Consider the following 24,639-nt stretch of genomic DNA (forward strand, 5'->3'; position numbering starts at 1 on the left):
TTTTCAGTCAATCATTTGAACAGATCGACACCAATCTATCTCTTGCATTATGGTTGGATAGATACGCAGCCCTGTTTTGTAAATTTGAAAGTATTAAAAGCAGAGCCTGTATGCCTTTGAGTTCAAACCCATCAAGGCCAGCAGCTAAAGAAGAATTAGGTGTCATAATATTTCAACAATACTCTCTCTGCTTTGACCTACTACAAGACTCTACATTAGTATGAACAACGAAAAAGCGCATATATTTCTCATTTGAAATTAGAGCTAATCTTAATTAGCATATTTGATGTTTTATAAAACATACTCTTTTTCATGCCATTTAAAAAAAAAACATTTCATACAAGAAGAACTGTGGGAATATTTGGCTGAGGTTGTAAAATTTTTATACCACTAAGGATACTTGTTAGCTTTGTTTTAAGCAGACAATGGAATTGAGTAAAGAGGTAGTTGATAATTTATAATACTTAAGGAAACTCAATTATAAGACTGTAAATCTAATAAGCTTCACTCTTTGCTAGGAATGTATGAACTGCTTTCAGCCAAGTACTTATCTGTCAGATTTTACTATCCATATCTAAAGGCATAATAAACCCAGACATTCACACAAGCAATTTCAGCAGACTGAAAGCATTATAGGTGAACATGAGGAAATGTTTAAAATACATTGCTTTCAAGGTACAACTTCTTTTCAACTACCAATGGCTATTCTGTGTACTTTCTTTTTATTGTCATCTATGTTGTTAGAAAAAGCCCCACAGTGCTGTGGAGAAGAGTATTGTAAAACTAAACATCAAGAAGCCCTGGAAGCGTTCTGAGCCTAGAGGGAGGCAGGAGTCCCTGTGTTAGATGGAAGTAGATGAAAACAGCTTGGCAAAGGCTCAAGGAAATTGCCTCAATGAAGATGTTATTTTCTAGGCATTTTTTTGTAAAACATTTCTCTACATGGCCTTCTGGGCATCTTTGAAGAGAAGATTTTATATGTATTTTAGAAAGGAAATAGGTAACAACTTTCATGTTGTTTACACAACACTTTATTTAATTTTTTTATAAAAAACTTACAATTTTGGGAAGACTGTTCAGCATTTCTGAATTGCATGCTCTTAGACAAAGTACTGCATACTGGGATGCATATACTGAACAAAAAAATTAGGCCACTAGAATAAAGCAAGATCACTTGAACAACAGAACTAAAATATTCAAGTACTATTCTAGAGCGATAATTAATAGAATTATCTCATTAATTTACTGTACCTTTTGTGGGGTTTTTCATTATTCAGTTAGATACGGTTGTTTATCAAAGTAAGTATACGTCTAAAATATCAAATGGATGATATTCTTCCAAACATCTGAAATTATTCCCAAAGGCTTCGTACTGTTTTGTGCTCTTTCCTTGGTGGTGATGAGCTGAGCTTATTCAACACTAGAGAGCAGACTTTACAGCTGCTTTCATTGTGCTATAAAGGAATTTTCATTGTGTCACTTCCTTCCCATTTATAAAGACACCCCACCGTCCTCTCCCTGTTTTTCATTGCAAAATGCAATAAAAGATCCTAGGTCACACTACAACTCTAGCATTATTTATCTGTCTTGATAGTGAGACTTAGATCTTGACAGAAGAGATAATATAGCATTATCAGGTTCAGATATACTCAATCTCTTTCATGTAACTATTTACATCATTACACTGAGAAGCAAATGCTATGAACAAGATAGATCAGTTAGGGCTACAGAGCTCCTGATAATTACGCTGCCAGGGGGTAGGACTGGGTGTATTAAGGATTTAGGTTTTTTTCCTGACAATACTAAGGGCTGTGCTTGCAAGATGTACATCGTTTTTTCATCTCTCTGTCACCATGTCTCACTAGGAAATGATTGTATTATGTAAATATATTTGCTGATAACAACATTGTATCTATATATAGATAGAGGAGAGCAGAGGAGCATTGCGACTTAAAAAAAGATAGAGATAAAAATTAGATTTCTTCTCTTGGGATACACTATGTAATTTTCCAGCTATTCTTCATATAGGCTATAGAATCAGTGGGTAATTTGTTTTATGACTATCCAGGAGACGCAATTGCAGTGTAATGTGGTCAGGGGAAGATAATCACATGCTTATAGTACTGGAGAGGAACTTAGGAGATACAGATTCAAGTCACTGTGGTGATATGGCATGTTTTGTGTGAGGTCCAACAGTTACCTAAACTCTCTATACCTTTCTTCCTAGCTGTGATTGGAATAACTTAAATTTTTGTTGCTATTTGTTAAGTTTGTAAGCTCTTAAGTTTGTAAGGTCTCTGAAGAAAAAAATTAATTCTTACTGTTTGTACCAACACAGCATCCTATGATGACATTTTGCTATGATTTAACATCAAAGTCAAAAGAAAATGCTATGTACTTACTCTTAATAATTTATAGTGTGGTCACCAGTAGAAGATAGTGAGCGATTCCTTGTTGCTGCATCAACCACTGATTGTACTGTCTTGTTATCTTTCTAGAATGTCACATTTACTCATGTTGCTTATGTTATGTTATTTAACTTCAGGGATAAAAATAACAGCATGGCCTTCAAAGCCTTCTCCTTAGGATCATGCAGGGGAAGGTCTTTCATAAAGACAGATGCCCATTTTCTGTAAGGGAAGGCATGTAGAAGTGCCTTTTGTTGTTGCTTGGTGATATACTTGAGGTGTACAATATTTGATGAGTAAAGAAGGAGGTCCAAATTAAAAAAAGGAATAGAATTGTCCTAGATCAATTATTGTGTCTTCATTCAACAGTTAGACCTTATATAGGGTCTGTAGAGGCCTATGTATGAGGCTAAACGAAAACGGAAATAACGTGAGAGAAATGAGGAGGTAAAAGGGAAAAGAATAAATGATAGCAGGACCCAATAATATCAAGGGTTTTTGTTGGTTATTTTTCCCGCACTGAAGTGGTTCACTGCTATTGTGCTTGTGTACTTCATGCCTTCTGGTGTTCTCATGTTGTTACTCACTGCAGCTATTCTGCTACGTTTTATTCTATTCTAACCATTGGGTGGCATTAACTTCTGCTTTAATTACTCTGCCAGCAAAGACGCACCCCCTCATTCCAAAGCAGTATTTGACTGCTTAATTACTCACAATTTTGTTAACAGGACAGTATTTTCCAGTAAAGAATAAAGGTTTTATCTGGGGATGGCATGCCCCATCCCTGGAAGTGTTCAAGGTCAGGTTGGATGGAGCTTTGAGCAACCTGATCTAGTGAAAGATGTCCCTGCCCATGGCAGAAGGGTTGGAACTGGATGATCTTTAAAGGTCCCTTCCAACCCAAACCATTCTGTGATTCTGTGATCTAAATTTTTAACTTCTGAAACTGGCAGTTATCCACAGAGGTAACGATGAACAGGAGATAAAGCCTGGTGTCGTCTCTGGTACCAGAACTAAACTAGTACTTTTGGCTTCCTGGAACCCACAAAACTTAGTAAAGATAGATTTATGCTTTCTACTGGAATGTCTTTGGCCAACAAGTGAAGGTTTACCACAGAAAACTTTTCACTGTAATAAAATCTGTTCTCTTTGTCTCAACTGTATTAGTCCATATTGTACAAAGGTAGAAAATACAAGTATCCAGATTCTACTGTCAGGAGTTGAAATAGGATAGACCAGTAGTTATTTACAATAACAAAATTATCTTTAGAACTGTACAATTGAAGCTACTGTAGGTTTTTCTTTTTTTCAAGTTAAAATCAAGGTTGTTTTCACCTTTGTAAGCACAGCAATATTTTCAGGAAGGCTAAAATCAAGGTATAAATTTCACTAACCAGATAAACAACTTTCATAGTTTTACTGAATGACATTTGTGGTAACCTTGATTAGTATCATCTTGAACCAAATTCACCCTAAATTCAGCTCTTTTTGCTTCTATAAAGTTTACATAACATTTAACATTTCGTGGTATCCTAACAGAACATATCTTAAACATTCCAATCACTTCATGAAGGTTAATTTAACACTAACCAGTATCTATGAAGCTTGATCACTGTTTTGTGAATGAGTTTGTTTTTTTCCAGTCCTTTCTTGGTCCTTGACTAAGGGTGAGCACTTAACTATAAGTCTGATCTGCAGTTCCTTCCTCCAGAGCAAAACCACCTGCCTAAAGAAAAGAAAGCAAGGAAAGAAAGTAGAAAGGACAAACATGTAACGTATTTGTATGTTTTTTTCCAACCCCGGGTGGTGTCAATCTAAGAAAAAGCCACAAAACAGACTAAAAGTTACAAACATGTCCTTGCTATCTTGCTCTTATTTCTTACCAAGCCCGCACTTTATCTGTTTTCTGTATATAAAGAGTTGCTGATCAGCAACATTTGCAAGCTTCACATAGATAAAAGGGTTATAAAAAATGTGATGTGAGTTCTCTGTGTGTGGTGGAGAATAACACAATGCAAATCCCTTTTAGCATCCCACATGGTCTTTGAATGGTGAAACAATTTCTATGGAAGAAATTTCTCTTGATTGTTTGCAGCCCACTTGTCAGGGAGTATATGATTTGGAATATCTCCATATTGCAATTTATTTTTGCAGTTATTTAATTCTCCAGAACTAAAGTAACTGATTACCTGGTGGCCTATAAACAGGAGAAGAAAATTTGAAAGAAATAAATTCATTGCAATTTATATTTTACTGGTTTCTTAAAAAGTTTCCAATCCTTCTGTTCTTTAGAACATGCTTTTTAAAGAATGACTTTTGACGAGTTTAACATGGGGAAAAGATTGATGAATCCCAAATTAGTTCTCAGCCTGTAGGATAAAAATGCAAACGTATATAAAATACTATGCAAGTCCTGTCGAAATAGCTGTGGAATGCAGATTTTTTTAATATTGGAAAATTCTTTGTCCAAGAGAGATTTGTGTCACACCAAATTCCAATCAAATTTATATTATACTATAAAATAATATATAATAATATAAAAGTCATTGCAATATTTAGTAATGTAACAGAACAATATAATAAATTTTAATAATATAATATTATAACATAATGATATAAACTTTTTTTTTATTTTTTCTAACTTAAATCATTATGTCAAAACACACTGTTGTTTCTTTCTGCTTTGTGCTGTTCAGACAATGATCCTAAGCATGTCAGAATTGGTAGAGAAGGTTCGAGTGGTTTAAACGAGCTGTGGATCAGGCTATTACATGGAAGAGGTGCTTTTAAGTTGTAAGAGAGTTTGAAAAGCTCATCATTATTATGATTATAGCATTTCAATACAAGCCCTGTGTGGACATGGTATGTAAAATGCTTCTTTAAGTTAGACAATTAGCAGAGCTGTTAGCACTTATATATGCTGCTAGGGCACTGCACTCCTGACATGTGCTTCTGCAACCGTAGAAGCTCAGCTGTAATTCCCTTTCTGAAGCCTTTTAATGTGGCTCTTGCTTTATTTCCTGGTAATGAATAGTATAATCCTGGTTTTGCTCACTGAGCTTAGTATGTATGACAGTATTGCATCCCTTACGTTTTTGGTACTGGCTATCCATAAAATGCTAGTTGGACATGGAATTGGTCTTGCTGCCTCTTAAAGATTTTAAAGGTGAATTTTTTTCTAACATGATTTAGACATTTTTTCACAGATTATTCTGATTAGTGGGAAGACAAGACATCTGTATGATTTAAGCATAGAATAAGCGACTGGGTTGAAGCAGGCAAAGAAGATAACCACGTTAGGAGACTAAAAGAAGAGTTTGAAAGAGGAGGTGGTAACACTGCTGATGGGGAAGTAAGATAAAGAGCTCTATCAGTGAAAGCATTGTCAGTTGGCGGCTATACATCCTCTAGTACATGTCAGTTAGGCAGGCTGACATTTCCATTTGGTTAAAGGAGTTAAGAGGGAAATAGAAAGCAAGATATACAGAACATTAGCCTAGAGAAACAGTTCTGTTGGTATTGTGGGTGATATTAGGTAATGATACGGTAGAGAAGAGAAACAAAGAGGCAGAGTCAAGGGCAGAGACTTACAGAACTGCAGGCAGGGAAAGCAGGAATCAAGACAGCTCTCCAACAGAGCAAAAAAAGCAGTAGGAAGAGGAACATCACTGCATTTCTATAGAATCCTTATTTTATGGGGTTTTATGTGCTTCATGATTTGGAACTGGAGTGAAAATATGGAATACAGAACTATAACTTAAAACTTCTAGAAAATATTAAATGTTTAATAAAAATGTATAAGAAGGAACAAGAAAAATTTGTTCTAGTCTCTTGGGGAATGAATAGGACTCCATAACCATTATAGCTTCTGTTTTTAAAATGTAGTTTACTTTTACAGCTTGTGCTTGTATAATTTTATTTCCTAAAACATACAAGACTTTTAAAGTTCCTAAAGATTTAATTTAAATTAAAAAATATCAATTCCTTAGCTTAAAAGTTTTGTTAAAAACTTAATATTTTCATCTGAATATACCTTGTTTAGAAGAATATTTTGGAGTAGAATAATAAGAAGTACAACTAATGAGACAACAATATAAATAAACCAGTTAAAGGAAAAATAGAATTAATATCCAGAAAAAAGTCTTGAATGGTATCTATGTAGGCATGAGTTATTTTTTAAATGTAAGAGGCAGAAAGCCAGTTGCTGGATACATTACAAATGCATAGAGTATGTTGTTGGCCACAGACCTGAACTGTCTGATGATTAGAGTATGTGCTTTAATTTTTGCCATCTTAAATTTTTATCCTTTCTTGAATTTACATGGTGAGATTCCCTTTAAGCCCTGTAGGTTATGCAAGAACCTCTTGCTTTAATTCTGTTTTAAAACAGCTGTAGTCTGACACAACAGACAAAGATAAATTGTTGCTTAAAGATGCTTTTCTTGATTTGATTTATTGCTGAATAGCTGAAAAATTAATTTGGACACCCTTACCCAAGTCACTTACATCCCATCTATTAATTTCTTTTCTTGAATACTGACAGAGATGTACACTTATATTGCTGTTTGGAATATATGTTCATAACAAACCCCACACTCCTCCTAACATACCATAATGGTTGTACCGTAATGAATATACAGCCCTATGTTTTGCTGCCATAAGGCATTTCATACCATTAAAATCATTGACTGGATATTATTGAAGGCATTTGACATAGTGGGCAGTAATGTAGCTGCACAAAATTTTAAAGCAGTAATAAGTTGTTTATCTTACTGGACTGAATTCTTTGTTAAGAATTTCTGAAATGCTGAGAGTTCTCTTTGTAGTGGGGAAAAAAAAAGTCTGGCTCATACTTAGCTAGTTGCCATTACACTGGCTCTGGGATTTTAGACAAGCAAGATCAGCAGTGTAGATTAAAGTGCTTGGGCCTTACCTGCAGTAATTTATGAGGATGGATGTTCCTGAAGCATCCTTTTTGCCACTTCATTAGGCCTGGCTACAGCTCTGTTTCCTGCAGGATTAGTATCATCATCTCTTTACACAATGTAGACTAATCTTTGGGAAAAGCTGGGGATATCAGAAAAAGACAAATTGTGAAATGTTTAAGAGATATCTAGTTATCCAAGTCCTTCTAAAATCAGTTGGTATTTGGTATTTCAACCTTGCAGGTAGCTTTGCAAATCTCTACCAGTAGTTTTAAAAAAACCAACAAACGTTCTCATTATGGCCTTCATATCTGAAGTCAATACTGTCTCACTTTCTGCTCTGTAAGAAGATGACTATAATGGGGCTACCTAAACAGTGGAACTAAGAGTTTCTTTATTTTTTTGCGAAGAATAAAATGCAGGTTTTAGACATGAGCTAATATTTCCATGATCTGTAAAATCATGTACCTTATTTAAGAAAATTAAAATCTTTGATCTCTCAGTCTCTCTCTTTTTACTTGTTTCCTATTTACTATCTAGTCAGATAGACTCTGGTTAATGAAAATCTGGTGATGCAAAATATAAAAAAAGAAATATATCACATTATTCTTGCTAGTCTGATGTAATTGACATGTTTCTCACTAATTTTATATATACTGTATTATCACACATAAATTTTTGGTGCTGTGTATAATTCTTGCAAATATGAATTTCTCTGTTCACACAATTTATATAGCACAACAAGTGAACAAAACCAAGGAGATAATTATATGTGGGAATGTCCCATTGTGGTTGAAATTTTTGCTCTATTTTAATGTGATGTAATAAATAGGTAAGCAACTGTTTGATGTGAAGCCTTAGCTATTTCAGGCTGCGTGTTTGTGGTGGTTTCCCATTTGCCTAGGAAGGTCTCATTGGGAATGACAGTCAATCTCAAACAAACTTTTGGATGAGGGTACAAATTACGGTATAGAGAACTGGGGTTTCAACGGTGAACAACTTCAGCATATGCCGTATTTCCAGTCATATCAGCTAGCTTTGTATTTGCTATTCGGAATTATAGTGCTATTCCTGCTGATGGATACTAAGTGGCTCGATCCAGTTATCTTAATATAGATGTTTGGTGCTAATTGAAAGACCTTATAGAGTGTCTGAGACGTAAGCTTTATAGATACGACATGGCATCCACGGACCCCAGGGCAGCAGCTGGAAGCATGCACGTCTCAAATATCACTAGAAATGTCTGCTTAGGCAAATATATTGAGCTTTTGATGGCAGTCCTGTAGAACCTCTGTCTTGTTTTCCTTCGTACCTTCAACAGTAAAAGATCTCTAAATTTAGCAGTAAAAGTTTCCTTCAGTTGTTGTCCTAAAGCACTGATGGCCATTGAAGAAATTGTTTCAATATATGTTTCTCATATTTCCTTGTTAGTTATAGATGCAGAGAAGAAAAAAATATTTTGATTTTAAATGATGAGTTTTGACTGCTGACCAACTTCTAAAAAAGGTGAAAATAATTGAAACGTTGTTAGAGAGACTCAAACAACAATATAATCCAGCCATTTCACTAGAGAATTTTCAGAAAGAGAAAACTGAGAAACTTTTTTCCTCAACCTTATTTCACCTCATGCTGAATGTGCTTGCCAGGAATTGAGTGTATTATCTTTACATAGGATACTTCATTTACTGACTCCATGGACTCTTTTTTTTTTTTTTTGGCATTCAAGAAATCCTGTAAAAATAAGCAATATTAATTGCCATAACACTCTTCTGACTTATTTGTTAAAATCTGATTCATATTTAAGCAGCTGTTTGTAAATTTTATAGAAAGCTTTTGGTTTTACTCAGAACTCTGCCTCTGTGTTTCTTTGTTTTAGATTGAGGAGGATACGTGGCAGAAATACTACCTGGAAGGAGTGGCAAATGAAATGTATACAGAATATCTGTCTAGTGCCTTTGTGGGTTTGTCCTTCCCTGCAGTTTGTGAGTAAGTAGAAATAGATTTTAATGTACATAAGTATTTGCCTTCTCTCAAGTGAAATCTAAGGTTTCTGCAGGAGACCTTTTCACTCTGCTACAGTCCTAATGTTGCTACATCAGATGGGATCCAATAAAATAAATATTAAAGCAATCACTGCATTGAAGTATTCCAAAGATTGTAATGCCTGTTTTCAGAAGAGATTTGGAATTAAATGATTGTAAATGAAAGCATAAATGTTTTCAGTGTTGAACAAATTCATCAACAATCCATTTAAATTGAGTTATTTACTCATAAGTGCTGCCCTATTGTTTCTTCTAATTATTCCCATTCTTTAAGTAGTGGTTGTCAGCATCACCATCTTGGTTTATATCCCATTCCAAGGAAACTATTCATTAATCGAAACAGATGTAGTGGAGTCATATAAGCAGTGTGGCATCCAGAGCTCTGTGGAACTGGTTGCAAACGACTTTTAACAAGTGAAATATGTCAGAAAAAATATGTCTATTATGTAATGAGAAAGGAGTATTTGAAAGGTATAGAACGTAATCATAGCATAAGCCATGCTACAACCTTATTTCTAGACACTGAAAATCCTTAAATTTGTCCTAAAATGATTCTGTGAATGAGAGGCTTGTATGCATAAGGTTTCGATGATAAATCCTGTGGCCACAAACATAGTCAGGATAGTTTAGCACAGTCATACTTCCTCTTCTGTTGGCATTGTTCTTCATTACAGCCATACCAAAATGTCGCAACAAAGACTGTGGGCAGCTTTTGCTGTTGAATGGTTAAAAAGAAGTAGACCCTCCTCTGAAGAGTTTGATGTCTAACTAGATAACATAGAAAAACTTCTACAGACTCCATTCTTAGAGGAAGGAAGTAGAGGAAGAAGTAAGATATCATCTCTTATGTAAAGGAGAATGATTTTGCTTTAACTCCTCTCACTTCTCCCATCTTTTCTGATTTTTACAGTAGCATAAACATAGATTATGGCATGAAAGTGCGGGAGAAACAACTGTTAGACACATGTTATCCATTTAAATAGCTGTCTCTTTCTGGGATGTAGCTATGACAAAGCACAGTCTTTAATTTGCTAGGAAAATGAAGGGGCTTACAATCCATCCCTCCACTGTGTTAACTAGACTGTGACTAGTTTATTGAGGGAAAATGTTTATTACTATAAGCACAAAACTTTGCCTGCATATCTTGAAACAGAAAATATTATAACATATTCTAGAAATTTGTATTACATTCAGAATGAATGGTAGTTTGTGCTGTTTACACTATCTACAATCATGAAAACTAAATCTCCATGCCAAACCATTGTCAAACATAGCTGACTTCCTATACGAGTTCTTAGAAACATGTGACTGAGACTGTATTTGGCATAAAGCTGTCATTCGTTTAACTGTGCTGGTAGAGCTGAGATAAAATAATCAATAAAGAAATGGGCATTTATTGATATTTAGAAACATGTCTAAACTTTGGAGCTCTCCTTAAGCATTTGATTATCTGGAGGCTTAATTAACTGTGTTTCCTAGTTTAAATGAAAGAAAAAGATTTATGTCAAATTTTCTAACAGTTTAATAACTCTATTAAATTCAGGTTAATTAAAGCACCTTGAAAATTAAAATGTAGTGTTAAATATTAATGAGTTGGTGCATAGGTATTTTCATTACTGTAAGAACTGGCTCTTCAATTTCCAGAAGAACCGAAGGACAGCAAAAAGTCCGTTGCATTGGTTTGTGAAGGGGAAATAAAATCAGGGGATAGGCTTAGTATGATCAGCTACCCACGAAATATAGAATCATAGAATCATTTAGGCTGGAAAAGACCTGTAAGATCATCAAGTCCAACCGTAAACCTAGCCCTGCTAAGCCCGCCACTAAACAATGTCCCCTAAGTGCCTCATCCACATGTCTTTTAAATACCTCCACAGATGGTGACTCAACCACCTCCCTGGGCAGCCTGTTCCAGTGCCTGACCACCCTTTCAGTGAAGAAATTTTTCCTAATATCCAGTCTAAACTTCCCCTGATGCAACTTGTGGCCATTTCCTCTTGTCTTATCGCTTGTCACTTGGGAGAAGAGACCAGCATCCATCTCTCTACAACCTCCTTTCAGGTAGTTGTAGAGAGCCATAAGATCACACCTGAACCTCCTCTTCTCCAGGCTAAACAACCCCAGCTCTCTCAACTGCTCCTCATAAGGCTTGCGTTCCAGACCCCTCACCAGCTTCATTGCCCTTCTCTGGACACGGTCCAGCACCTCAATGTCTTTCTTGTAGTGAGTGGCCCAAAACTGAACACAGTATTTGAGGTGTGGCCTCACCAGCGCCGAGTACAGGGGCACGATCACCTCCCTGCTCCTGCTGGCCACACCATTTCTGATACAGGCCAGGATGCTGCTGGCCTTCTTGGCCACCTGACCACAGTGCTGATTATCTTCAGCCAGCTGTCAACCAGCACCCCCAGGTCCTTTTCCATTGGGCAGCTTTTCCAGCCGCTCATCCCCAAGCCTGTAGCATTGCATGGGGTTGTTGTGACCAAAGTGCAGGACCTGGCACTTGGCCTTGTTGAACCTCATACAATTGGCCTATCGATCCAGCCTGTCCAGATCCCTCTGCAGAGCCATCCTACCCTTGAGCAGATCAACACTCCCTCCCGACTTGGTGTCATCTGCAAACTTATATACACAGACTTTGAGAACAGTTTTTGTAATTTAGCTTTTAAAATTCATGCAGTCAATGACATTTTAAAATCCTGAAACTAAATGAGATGTGCTGCTTCCTCAGGTTATTGGTCTTGATTGCTGGTCTAGGAATGTGATTCTTCAGTAAACAGGCTACCATACAGTTTGGATAGCAAACATAAAGAGAGTGCAGAAACACATCCTCTTTCAGCAAGAGCCAACACATGAAAAGAGATGTTGTAAGGTCCCATTGCACTCCCTAATTTCATCTCAGTGGACAACAACCTTTTCACAAGTATGAAAAGGCTGCTTCAATAGAAAAGTATCCATACATCAGCAGAGAGGCCTTACAGCTTCCCACAGTTTTTTTATTCTGTAATGTGTTTGAAGTATAGGGGCCTACGTCACCGTTACCAATGCTTACACCATGGTTTTGGATAACCTGGGTTTTACTATACTTGGTACAAGCAGTAATTAGTGGGTTAGTAATTACTGGGCAGATTTTGGTTTATTAATTCAAAACTCTGTATATATGGCAGCCATGTTTCCTGTTCATACCTAGAAAACTTTTATAAAGCAAGCTTGGTTTCTTTGTGCTTAAAACCTTCAGTAGAGCTCTTACAGGAACGTTATCCTTACTTAGTTCTCTTATTCCGACAAGATCAGCTTTAATGGGAGCCAGAAAGAACAGTGTAATGATAGTTTTGTTTAGCAGGATAAGAGTACACAAAAGTACTGAAAGACAAATATTTATGAAACTCTTTAGCCAAGTGTGTATTGGAGTAGGATGTATTCCACAACACTTCATACCACTTCCATTGCATTTCAAATGAGGAACCATCTCATAAACCAAGACAGTATCTGATGTGGGAAATACAGAGAAAAATCAATGTAGTGTTCTGTACTGACATTTCTCACATTCAATGTTTCAAAACAGACTGACAGGTCAGCAACCAAAAACTGTTAAATATTCAGCTCACGTTCTCAATACCATCCTAGTAATGGTAGTGCTATCCACTACCGTGAGCACAAAATTTATTTGCTCACCTGCTCTTGGCTTATCAGCAGCCACTGACTGGAACTGGTACAAATAGTTAATTTGTAAGAAGTGCTTCTGTGTGCATATATATGTATATATAGAGAGTAATGTATGTCATTATGAGTGATGTATGTCGTATTATCATGAGTGATGTAAGTCACTCTTTACACACTCTATTACATTGTTTATATGACTCATTAACCCACTAGAAAAGAGCCTGATCTTTATCAAGATTCACCCATATTCTCTATATGCTTTTGTATTAAAATGTATACTTGGTACACTGTACTCCCTCTGGATGTCTACTTTTCCTGCTACCATGATTTCCACATTATCCTAGTAGAGTTCCAGTCTTGGAGGTCTTTTTCCATTGTGCTAGATTTAAAGAGTACTTTGACTTTTTTGATTGATTTATGCAAACCTTGGCCCACTTCAGTGGTGGTTTTTTTTTTTTATTTTAGCTTATGTTAATTGTTTACAACTCAATCTCATAGAATTTAATAGAAGGGTTTTTCTTTTGGTCTTTGGATAACCCCATAAGATCTTGATCTCCTAAGGAAAAGACAAAAGGCCTTGTCCACAGCCAGAAATGAGTGATATTCAACAAAATAATTGCTAAAAACTTTGTTAGGTCTATAGAACAAGGTCTTAAAAGACCCATACTAAATGCTCAGTTTCTGTACATGACAGGGCTGATAGCTTTTTCTTTTCTTTTTTTTTCTTTCTCTTTTTTCTTTCTCTCTCTCACTCTCTTTCCTCTTTTTTTGTCTTCTTTTTTCCCCCATTACCCTGTTGGAGACAGGAAGCTAATCTATTGTAACCTTCAACCAGAGGATCATTTGAAGACTGGGGGGCAAGAACCTTTTCCAGATACTTCCCATGATGATCCTTCAAAGATAGAGTAGCCTCATATTATGATTTAACAAAGTAAAAGAAGAGAGTTAAAAACTTGTATATTGTATTCAGACACATCAGGGGAATGTTTACTTGACGTACTAAAGTACATTTAAAGTGTTGCCATGCAAGTGCATTAGGCATTGTTTGTATGTAATACTTTTCATCAGTTTCAAATCTCTCCCTTATATATCTATTGATTCCTGACTCTGACTAAAGAAACTAAAAAGTGCATTCTTCAGTGTTTTGGCACTAAGTGTGAACAATGTTTTTCATGCACTGAACCTGGCAATGAGTATTGCTTTGTAGCCAGTGATTCATAACTTGCAAAATATAAAATTTAATTGTGTTTCATTTTATTGGTCAGATGGGATGAGACTGGAAAACCTTGAATATGTAGAATCTCTGTGTCTCTTCACAGCTGAGATTATGGTTAAAATTCTAATCTGACATGGAACTGCTTGCTTAACTAAAGCCTGTCTAGTAAATGCCTCACTGGCATTGTTCACTTTTCATTAAGCTAACGATTCCATTATTTCAGTGGAGTTACTTCTGCTCCACATCAATGTAAGACACATAGCAATCACAGATCCAGAAAGAGCTGCATGATTACACATGCACACTGTACAGCCGTGTATTTTCCATTTGTATATATTTCTGAGCTGGACTGTTAGGTTCTCTTATCCTTTCGCAGAATGCTTAAAGTTTTTGCTATCTTTCTGAGGTGTAACTAATAAGTCAACAGTCATATAAGATAAGTGCATAAGTAAGTATTATAAGCGCAAATACCTGTAATATTAGTTAAGTACTCTTACTTTTTGAGCAAATTTTCCAGTACTGGTAGCCAATGCATTCTTCCTAATTTATACAGAACTACAGGAGTTGGAACTAATATTGCAACACCACCAGTGCCTTCTGTATTACGTATGTGATAGATTTCAGCCAGTGGCTTTCCATTTCTTAGCATCTCTAATTTCCGATTCCTCTTCTAACTTCTCTTGTCATGTACTCTTCTGTAGCATACTTAAAAAGTAGAAGTGCATGTAATGATCTAGTAAGACACCTGTAAAATACATCTCAAATGTTTTAACAAGACCCCCAAAAATCTTGCTAACAAATTTGATCAGATAACCACTTACATCAGTGCTTACTTTTAAATTTTTGAATAGTTCTGTGAAATTCTAGTATTGGAGTGTTTGCTTAAATTTTTCTCCTTGCCTGAGACATACATGAGTGCTCAGCATCTGGAAGAACCTAGCGATAGGTTAAAAGCAGAAGTTGCCCATGTTTTTGCCAGTTTCATGTGGCTGGAAATTAGCTGAGCCTGACATTAACAAACCTTTAAAAGGGATATTTGGGTTATTAAATATATATTGTGATAATTTCTATTTCAACATACAAACCTCATTGACTGCACTGGTTTTAGACACTGCTGCTCCATAAAAGTAAAGTACCTGATACTCTCATACTTCCAACTCCTAAGGAACACAGCATACTAGCAAGTGCCAAAGAAACCACCAGTTGCCAATGTGCATAAAAATAGTTTGAAAATAAGAAAAAAATAATATATTTATGAAATAATTCTGATATTATTAGTAATTTGCTTAGCTTAAGATGCTACTATAAGATATTACTTTTTTATCACCAATTATATTTTTCCATATATTTTTCTTTAGATTAATAGCAATGTGATTTATCCTATATCAAAATACTTTTGCTAACTGCAGCTGAACCAAGATATGGAAGTAGATTGAAAGTACTTTTCCTCTCCTGAGGAAAATACCTATTCCTTTGTCAAAAGTAGTTCAGCAAGAAATGTTATAACTGACCCTGAGGAAAAAACCTGAATGATTTATGGTGTACAAGATTTCAATCAAAGATTTGCTTGAAAAGAAAAAACTGCCTTTTGGTAGATTTTCTAATTAATTTTTTTTTTTAATATTTAGTACAAAATTAAATTATTAGGAACTAATGAAGGTTATATCTTCATGTTTTGCTGCTCAGAAAGGAGAATTACAATTTCTTTAAATTCTAAATATCCTAGTACTTTCACATGCAAATAATACATCAGGTATCTATGGTTAATTTATGCCAATGATAGTCTTACCAGTAAAGAAGGAAGATTTAATGTCAAAACCAATTTATTTCTCTCTGGGTAGATAGAAACAGTCAGATTCAAATTCTTAAGAGCCTTTGTTCATGACCATCTGTGTTCATCAGTAGTTAGCAGATGATGCCGACAGTTGAAAATAAAACAGGAATTAATGCCTCATGTACTGTCATTGACAATTTTTGTGGACTTCTACATAACAATTTGAGATAAAAATGTTCTAACTTCTTATTACAAGGTTCTTTACATATCTGGGTAAAAAAAGCAGGTATAGGAGCTTTCTTTTTCCATTTTAATCATATCAAACTACATTTGCACAATACAGTTACTTGGTGAGACTTATTAATCCTAATGTTTAATTGCATGGCCAAATGCATGTAAACCTATTTATTTTACCACTTAAATATTTTTAGTAAATCTATAGATAAGAATGAGATACTGATGCCAAACATTAGGGTAGCATTGTTCTTATCTCTTTATGTTGAGTTTATTGGGTTTTTTCTTTTTAGGAAGATATATATATATAGAGAGAGAGATAGATTATCAAAGGCTAGAAAACCACAGAGGAGAAGTCAAGTGTGTTTCCTAAAGGAATGTAGGTGGTCAAAATAAAAAAAAAAATAGATTTAGAACTCTTGACATTAACGGTTCATGAAGCTGTATTTTATTCTATCATCTTTTTTTAACACAGATACATAATAGTCTTAACAACATATAGGGCACTCTAGTGTTAATATGTTTGAAAATTGATTTTTTTATTTTATTTTTCTTTTTTTGAATCTGATAGTCAGGCTTCATTAACCTGTTAATATTGTGGGAGGTGATGGGCTAATCAAGAATTCAGTAACTCTTAGAATTTTGTCTGCCCATTTCTGATATTGTCTGGAGTTCTGGGGGTAGAATAAGTGTTTTAGTTGATTTTGAAAAAAAAGTTAAATGAATCTTGCCCCTATCTGTCTTTCTGTGTTATTTCCCAACACTGAGATATCACCTGCATCCCCAGACAAGGAGACTACAGAGGTACTTTTACAATCTTCAAAAGGAAAATTTTTTAAGAAAAAATATACTCAAGTATTATATTGCAAAACTTAAACAATGCAGAGTAAATTCTATTGTGTATATCCTTATGTGAATGCAGTCCATTGCCTGAGCATTGTCAGAACCTCTACATCCATGCTTATCTGTAATTATTGTCTTATCCTGAAGAAATAGCAGAAATTAACTGTTCACAATGATTTCTGAAACTTCTTATAGAAATTGAATATTTACAGTTCAGCAGCCAATTCTTGTTTTCTCCTAAGTATGTGACTGATGCAAAGTATGCAGAATATTGCTTAGATTTGCCTAAAGAAAATAAATATTCTCAAAATATATGCAAAAATATTAATAACACTGAAGTAAGAAAGTTTGTAGAGAAGTACTGAGCACTGGAAAAGTTAGTGGATGATACAGAAGATGGCAGCCATCTAATTGAAAGGTGAGCCCTAGAATAGTTTGTGACAAATTCATAGAACAGGAAGCAAGTAGCATTGAATTTGCATACACTTCAATGACAAAATTGGAAAATGGTTTCTAGTTATTAAAAAAAAAAGGCTTGTTTCTTTGTTTATTCTCAGAGACCCTATTAGCTTGAAGCAAATGGTGTGCTAACTCACAGTTCTGCAAGTCTATGAATATCACCCTTGAGTAGTTTTAATAAATAGCCACTTGTACAGACTTTTACAACTGAAAAAAATGTGTATTACAGTATGAGAATGTACTTCCCATATATTGGTCAGAAATTGCTTCCAGTCACACTGTTCCTCTGTGACAGTAGTTGGCAAATATTGACATATTAGTAGTGTACAGTCATTTTAGTTCAGTACATACATATTTTATAAGGAATGCGCACTACGAACAACATATGGCTGAATTCCAGCAAATATTTGAAAAATTTCCTCAAGACATCCACAATTATAGTGAAATGCAATTTTATATTGTGTATCATGACCTTTGTCATTATTGCTTAAGTAGACTTAGTAACATAGTGTTGGCGATTATGCTGCTGTTCTCAACTTGTCAGTTTATATTTTTAGGAAAATATGTGTTCATTATCTTCATAATAGAGAGACCTTAATATATGTTCTGTGCATACCTAACTGAAAAAATGGGAAAAGATCTTAGTGTCCGTTATCAAAGAAAATACATACCCTGCAGCCATCTCTACGTATGTGATATTGGTTGTGAGAAAGAACTGACTCTTGGCCTCTTCTCTTTCTGCAGACTGGTGTTTGCGAAACTAAAGCTCTTAATGATAGCCATAGAATACAAGTCGGAAAAACGAGAAAGCAGGTATGTCCAATGCCTACAAATTTTGAAGTTCTGGAATGCACTGCCAAGAATTTTGCCTGGTTTTTTTTTCAGAATGAACATAGCTATTCTTATATTTTTGAAACATTTCAGAGTATGATTAGCATGGCATCACATTACATCATTTCACATAGCGCTGAAAGGCTTTTATTTCTGCCCTATTCTTCTTCCCCGAAATTAATTTAAGTCAGAACATTTAGTAGAAGGTAGGGGGACAGTGACACATATGTCCCATCTCCAGAAGTGCAATTCATTTTTACTTAAAAAAAACTTACAATGTGTTTGTTCATAGTCTATCAGTTTTAATTGGAGGTCCAACTTATTGTACTGAAAATGGAAGAGTGGAGAACAAATGTGATATCAAAACTCATTATGGCTATATATATTCTCAAAATAATAATTTTGTTTAAATGAGTTTGGAAGAACCAATTTAGATAGGATACAGGATAAACGGAAATATAGGATAAACGTAGTATTTAAATGGTATCTGTTCTGACAAAACTTGCATATATGAACAACATCATGAAACTGGAAAAGATTAATTTAGCCTTGAAATTACCAACTGACTGACTCCTTTCCTCAACCAAAAAGAAAAAAATCAATTATTATTGGTACAAATTCTCAGACAGGAAAAGAAGTGTTTCTTGCAGGTTTTTTGTACAAAAATTCATAAAAATCCAAGTGAACATTGGAGCCAATCTTCTGTCAACTTGTCTATCAGTGCTTTATGCAGCATTCATTTTTGTATAACAAAAATGTTATAAAAGTGCTCTGCACCATGTAGAGGGGCATATAGTAAAAATATGACAATACTGACTCTGAGCTGAATTTTATTTTCCTCTGTCAACAATTATATTCTGTACTGCTGTAGTAAATCTGGAATGATACATATTAGTTCATCTTATTTTTGGCCACTAACTACCTAAAACTTTTGAGGGCAATTGCTTCTCTTCAAAGGAGAACGAATTCTGTCATTTGCGCTCATGCCACAATTTCTGAGGTTTTGAAAGTTTATTGTAATGTTTATTATCGTATGTTGTAATTTTTCTTTATTAAAATATCTATAAAACCTATGTGGGGCATTTGACATGGAAAACACAATGTTACAACTGTTTATAAGAGTATTTCCATGCCCTATGGTTGGTTTTGCTTGATTCTTTCCTGTGTTATAAAGTGATACGTGAAGTGGTGTATGTGCCATTGGAAATTATTTTTTGTCCACAGCATGCTGATTAAGAAATCTTTTTTTTTTCTTTCTGAAATACTGGATTTTTTTAATGTTTCCAGCTCCCAAGGGCTCTTAAAATACTTTTCCATTGAATGATCTCATTCTGCATTAGCTAATGTAAAGCAAATGATTTATTATTCTTTTGTCTCTGAACAGTTTAATCTCTTCCTGGGAAAAAGAAAAACATGACAGTAATAGCAGTGGAACTATTTACCAGATTTTGTATTTCCAATATTAGAAAATATTTGGTTTCTGTTGGTTCTCTTAAGAATCATTGCCCAATTTTAGGTTGTCATTACTTCAGTTGTCATTTACTTACGTAAGTGCTAATATTACAGTCTTTTTCAGTAATAACAGATAATTCATGGCTTTCATATCATTCTTTACGCTAACTTCAGTGGGAGTTGGATTGAGTTCTTAATCACAAGGTGATGCAGAAGATCCCACAAAAAGTAACACAATGTGATACAATCATATATTCCTTCTTGCTTAAAACCACACAGGTAACAGTTCACAATTAATTCATTTGGTAGAAAAAAAGAGCCTAAAAATTGCAGGAAACAATACTAACAAAGGGATGTTAACAGCTTTGTTTGGTAATATGTATGTAACAAGAGAAGAGCATGTAAGCTAGATATTCACATTTTCTTATAACCCTGATCCACAGTAATATCTGCTGACTTTATTAACCAGTGATAATTTTATAGTCACTGTTCGGTGAATCACAGAGCTACCTGCAGCATATCTTTACTGTTCTACTTGTTCCTGTGCTCGTCAACCCAAATATGTTAGGTACATATTTGTGGTTTTCTGAGCTGGAACCTTTTAGTCTAACCAGAAAGGTAATGGAACAAAACTTCAGTTTCTCACTTCTTAGGTATACTTGTATTTCCTTGCATCTTATTAAATTAAAAGATGGGGAATTAAGATAAAAATTAGAATAACATGGTTTACAAGTGCAAGCTGTCTTTGAACAAGATAAATTTGTCATTTGCCAATTATGTTTGTTGATTTTGACTTTGGAAATATTTTATTCTACTTCATATCTTAAGTTCTTCATTGGTAATTCTTCATAAAGGTGAAGGGGGAACTGATTATGGTAACCTTTTAGCTTTTACTCTTTATGAGTGACCAACAGTAGGTATGTACCAGTTTATTTTATGATTATAGTTTAGACTCATATGTTGTAAAACTATTGAGAGGTTCTACATAGTTTACAATTTAAAGCAGCAATGATAAATATAAAGAAAATTTTAGAATATTATCTAGGTGGCACCCTTTTATTAAGAGCTATTATTTCCTGCCATAGCTAAGACAGGTCTAGGACCAGTATTTTCAGGAGCACAGGAAATTTTCAAGGCATTCTTTCTGCCTAACGGATGAGAACATCTTCCTCCCACCAGTTTACTTTTTTGTTACTAGTCATAATAGAATATCTATATAACTAAATTAGATAGCTGATTTTTTTACTTACACAGGGAGTTTCCTTTTAAGACTAATTTCGTCTGCCTTCATCACTTTGCACTCAGAGCTATAGCAATGCAAAGTGAATTCAGAAGCGTGTGCAGCTCTCAAAAGTGGTAATGTGAGGGCATTCTATATTTCCTCATCCCCTCTCTAAATTTTCACCTCAGTGTTAAGGATAAATCCTAGTACCGTTTTAAGTCAATGGCAGAATTTTCACTGAGTTTGTTGATGTCTTCATTACCTGTAGAATGGCATAAATACTCACTTACCTATGCACTTTTGTTTTTCCTAGGCAGTCTCCTAGATGCCAGTTTTCTAAAGCTTTCTGATTTACAGCCAAATTCTGTTAACTCTAGCATAGGGAATTTGAGATCAATAGTAATTATAAATCATCAGAACTCTATCCAAGCTAATATTAATGTACAAGTTAGCAGTAGCTGAGCTTCCTGCTTGTAGTTGTTTTATTTCTCCTTTTTTCCTAACTCTTAATAAATACAAAATAGCAAGCACACCTTGATAACAAGTTTTGACAGTATTAGGTTATTAATTATAAACAATTTATGATTTTACAAGATTGCTTAAAAGCAGAATATAAAAGTTTTCAAGCTTAAATATAGGTAATATCGCTACAGATATGATAAATACAAACTCATTTTCACATAATGGGTATCTGTAGTATGGTTTTTTAGGCAACTGTTTCTCATCAAGGTGTCTTAAAGATTAATTAAAATAGCCATGATTAGATTATTTTTTTTTACCTTTACATTTATATATTTAATCATATTTAAATTACTGCTCAGTTATCAAAGAAACCTCTCAGTTTACAAAATGTGACTGAATTTATTAGGTTTCTGACCAGCTACTAAGGTCTGCATTTTAGTAGTTCCAGGTCACAGTATCAGTTAGCCATTCCTTCACCTCTAATTACTATCTGGGAATATTATAATCAGTTATTGAGAGCAGGAAGCACTTCTTAAATAAGTTTTTGTGTCCCTGATGTAAGCCAAATACTTTAGCTTAAAAAATGGTCTTTCTTAGTTCATTTGTAGAGAGGTTTTGTTTCTTCTGTAGAAAAAATGCTGAAGGAGGATGGAGGACATCAACCTGAAAATGTCCCAGCAGAACTTGCTGAATAGATAGCAAAAAATAGCAGTTCAAAATGCAGATATTCAAACTCCTCATCTGAATTCCCTTTTAGAGATATTTTTGCCTTCCTTTTTTGCCTTATTTTTTTTTCTTTTTTCCACATGAGTAAGCAAGAAGGAAAGCCTAACCAGGATTCTTCCCTTCTGTACCCCGTGTTTACTCCTCTTGTTAAATTTTCTCTTTGTCTATCCATATATTTGTTCTCATTCTCAGCAGAAAAACCTTTGAGCCTCAAAGACTTTTAAATAAAGGGGTTCTTTGCTTTTGCTTTGGTGTCAGTTGATTTCTTATCAAAGTGTTTGATTTGCAATTTTTTTTCTTGTCGTTTGCAGAAGCCGAAAGCGGTATGCCCTCTTCGTTACCTTTCCTTCCAACCTCAATCCTACCTCCACTCCTTCTAACTTCAGGACTAATACCTTGCCAAGAACACAGGAAGATAACATCTTTGTCTATCTTTCTCTGTATATACACACACATATATACATATATATATATTCATCTGTCTATGTGTGTATATATATATATATCTGTGTGTATATTTTTATATGAGCCCCCAATCTCAAAGAGAAGAGAGAATAGCATTTTGTCTCTTCATTGGTTCTTGTGACTCACGCACTAACTTCTTTGCAGGAAGTACAAAATAAAACAGTATAAGATTTTTAGGCTTCCCCCCCACCCCCCGCCCCTTGTGGAGTCATTGGTGTATCAGATTGTTGCATTTGAAAAGCAGACTTTACTGTTAACATCTCCCCTCTTCTTTTTTCATTTGTACTGTATCATGATGATGTATATTTTGTCTTTACCAGCCCTTGTGCTGCCATATTGTCTCCATATTCACACCTTCATTGATGTCCTTCTTTTCTCAGAGTCTTCCTTCAAAACACGTCTTACAATACAGTAGTTCATGTTCTCTTGTAGTCTCACCTTCCATTAACAACAATCAAATACCTGATTCTTTGCATTGCTGGTCCTGTTTTGAGCCCAGTTATTCATAATACAGTACTCATTAAAGCTATTGTACTGTTCTAGTGAAAGTGCCATGGATAGTTTGTACTATATGTCACATTCATTTTAATGACATTTATTAAGCTCATTTATGAAGATGTTACCAAACGTTTTTGTTTTTCAGTTTTGTTTTTTCTTTGGGATGGCATGTTTTGCGTTTTCTTTTGGTATACCATGCTGTGAGCCCCTCTCTAGTCAACGTTCTATCTTGCTGCTATTGGTTTGGATGAAATAAATAAGGCATGCTCATCCATATCCTCTCCTCTCCTCTCCTCTCCTCTCCTCTCCTCATCTCTCCTCCCCCTCCCAGCTTTGTTTTTCTAATTGCTTATAGCAGTCTGTCTGACTGTCAGTGGTGCTCTTTGGAGACCCATTCTCATTGTCCAGACGTTTCAATTTCCTTCTCCATCATACTCTCCAAACTTTACTTTCCATGTCTCTTCTGTTGAGTGTGTTGTATGTGTTATATTTATTTCATTTTTAGTCTTATTCTCCTGTGGTTTCTGAGTAGATGTGTGAAAGGAGAGGTGGCTTCCTGTCAGTTTGGCATTATTGATATGATCCAACTGCAGAGAAGTTACTGCAACACTTAGCATCTCCAAGGATCTGCAGTTGTTGCACCTCTACTTTGCTTCTTGCTTTTAAGTATATATTATCTTGTGGTGAAGGCATGTTAACGCTGGCATGATGAGCAATATGAAGAAGTGTTGTACCAAGTGAAGTTGCTTGCTCCCAGAATAAAGTATATTGTGCTGCTTCATTGTACTGATAATCAATCACTTCTGGAACCAGAAGGAATAATTTAATTGTTTCAAAGTGTATTGAATTCATCAGCACCATTGAACTAGTTTGGACTGTGCCCCAATAAAATACCTTATGCACATCCTGTAGACCATGACTTAGTAGTTGCTATTGTAAAGAACTTGACTCCTGGGAGCAACCTTTTATATGCGTGTAGTAATTAAGCTTTAATATACTGTAGCATGTAATGTGCACTGTGTTTTTTGCCTTGTATTCTTTTTAGTGTCTTACTGGATTTTTCTGTGTAGAGCAATATGGATCTGAATTAACGTCAATGATAGAGCCCAGAAGAAAGAAGCAGTACTTATGAGTTACAATCAGTGTGAAGCTGGTATGCACGCAACTCTCACTGTGGGATTTGCGCACCTACCCTCACACTCCACTTCAAAACATACCCTGAAACAAAAACTATTGTCTCAAATTAATTTTGTAATTCTAATTCTATAGTTGTGTGAATGACATGGCACATTTTAAAAGGCCATTATGCTAATAGTGGTGCATTTCATCTGGGCATGGCATGAAACAATCAATAATAATAGCTGGTTTTATTTAAAAATGTGGTAGCTATAATCAGTAATACCACATAGTCTTGTTTTA

The 24,639-nt window shown here is 35.0% G+C and overlaps 1 protein-coding gene across 11 annotated transcripts in view; it reads left to right on the forward strand.

The window, feature by feature from the left end:
* KCNMA1 (potassium calcium-activated channel subfamily M alpha 1) overlaps window positions 1-24,639 on the forward strand; it is a 511,181-nt gene that overhangs the window by 369,376 nt on the left and 117,166 nt on the right. For 6 of the 11 annotated variants that reach the window (XM_059820935.1, XM_059820932.1, XM_059820933.1 and 3 more), the window contains exons 15-16: window positions 9,210-9,319; window positions 18,309-18,377. In XM_059820935.1, the coding sequence (XP_059676918.1) occupies window positions 9,210-9,319; window positions 18,309-18,377 (179 nt within the window). Of the gene's footprint in view, window positions 1-9,209; window positions 9,320-18,308; window positions 18,378-22,568; window positions 22,581-24,639 lie in introns of all 11 variants that reach the window. The other 5 variants (XM_059820930.1, XM_059820929.1, XM_059820934.1 and 2 more) reach the window with 1 other exon arrangement.

The sequence above is a fragment of the Gavia stellata genome, chromosome 9 (genome assembly GCF_030936135.1).
Source record: "Gavia stellata isolate bGavSte3 chromosome 9, bGavSte3.hap2, whole genome shotgun sequence".
Lineage (NCBI taxonomy): Eukaryota > Metazoa > Chordata > Aves > Gaviiformes > Gaviidae > Gavia > Gavia stellata.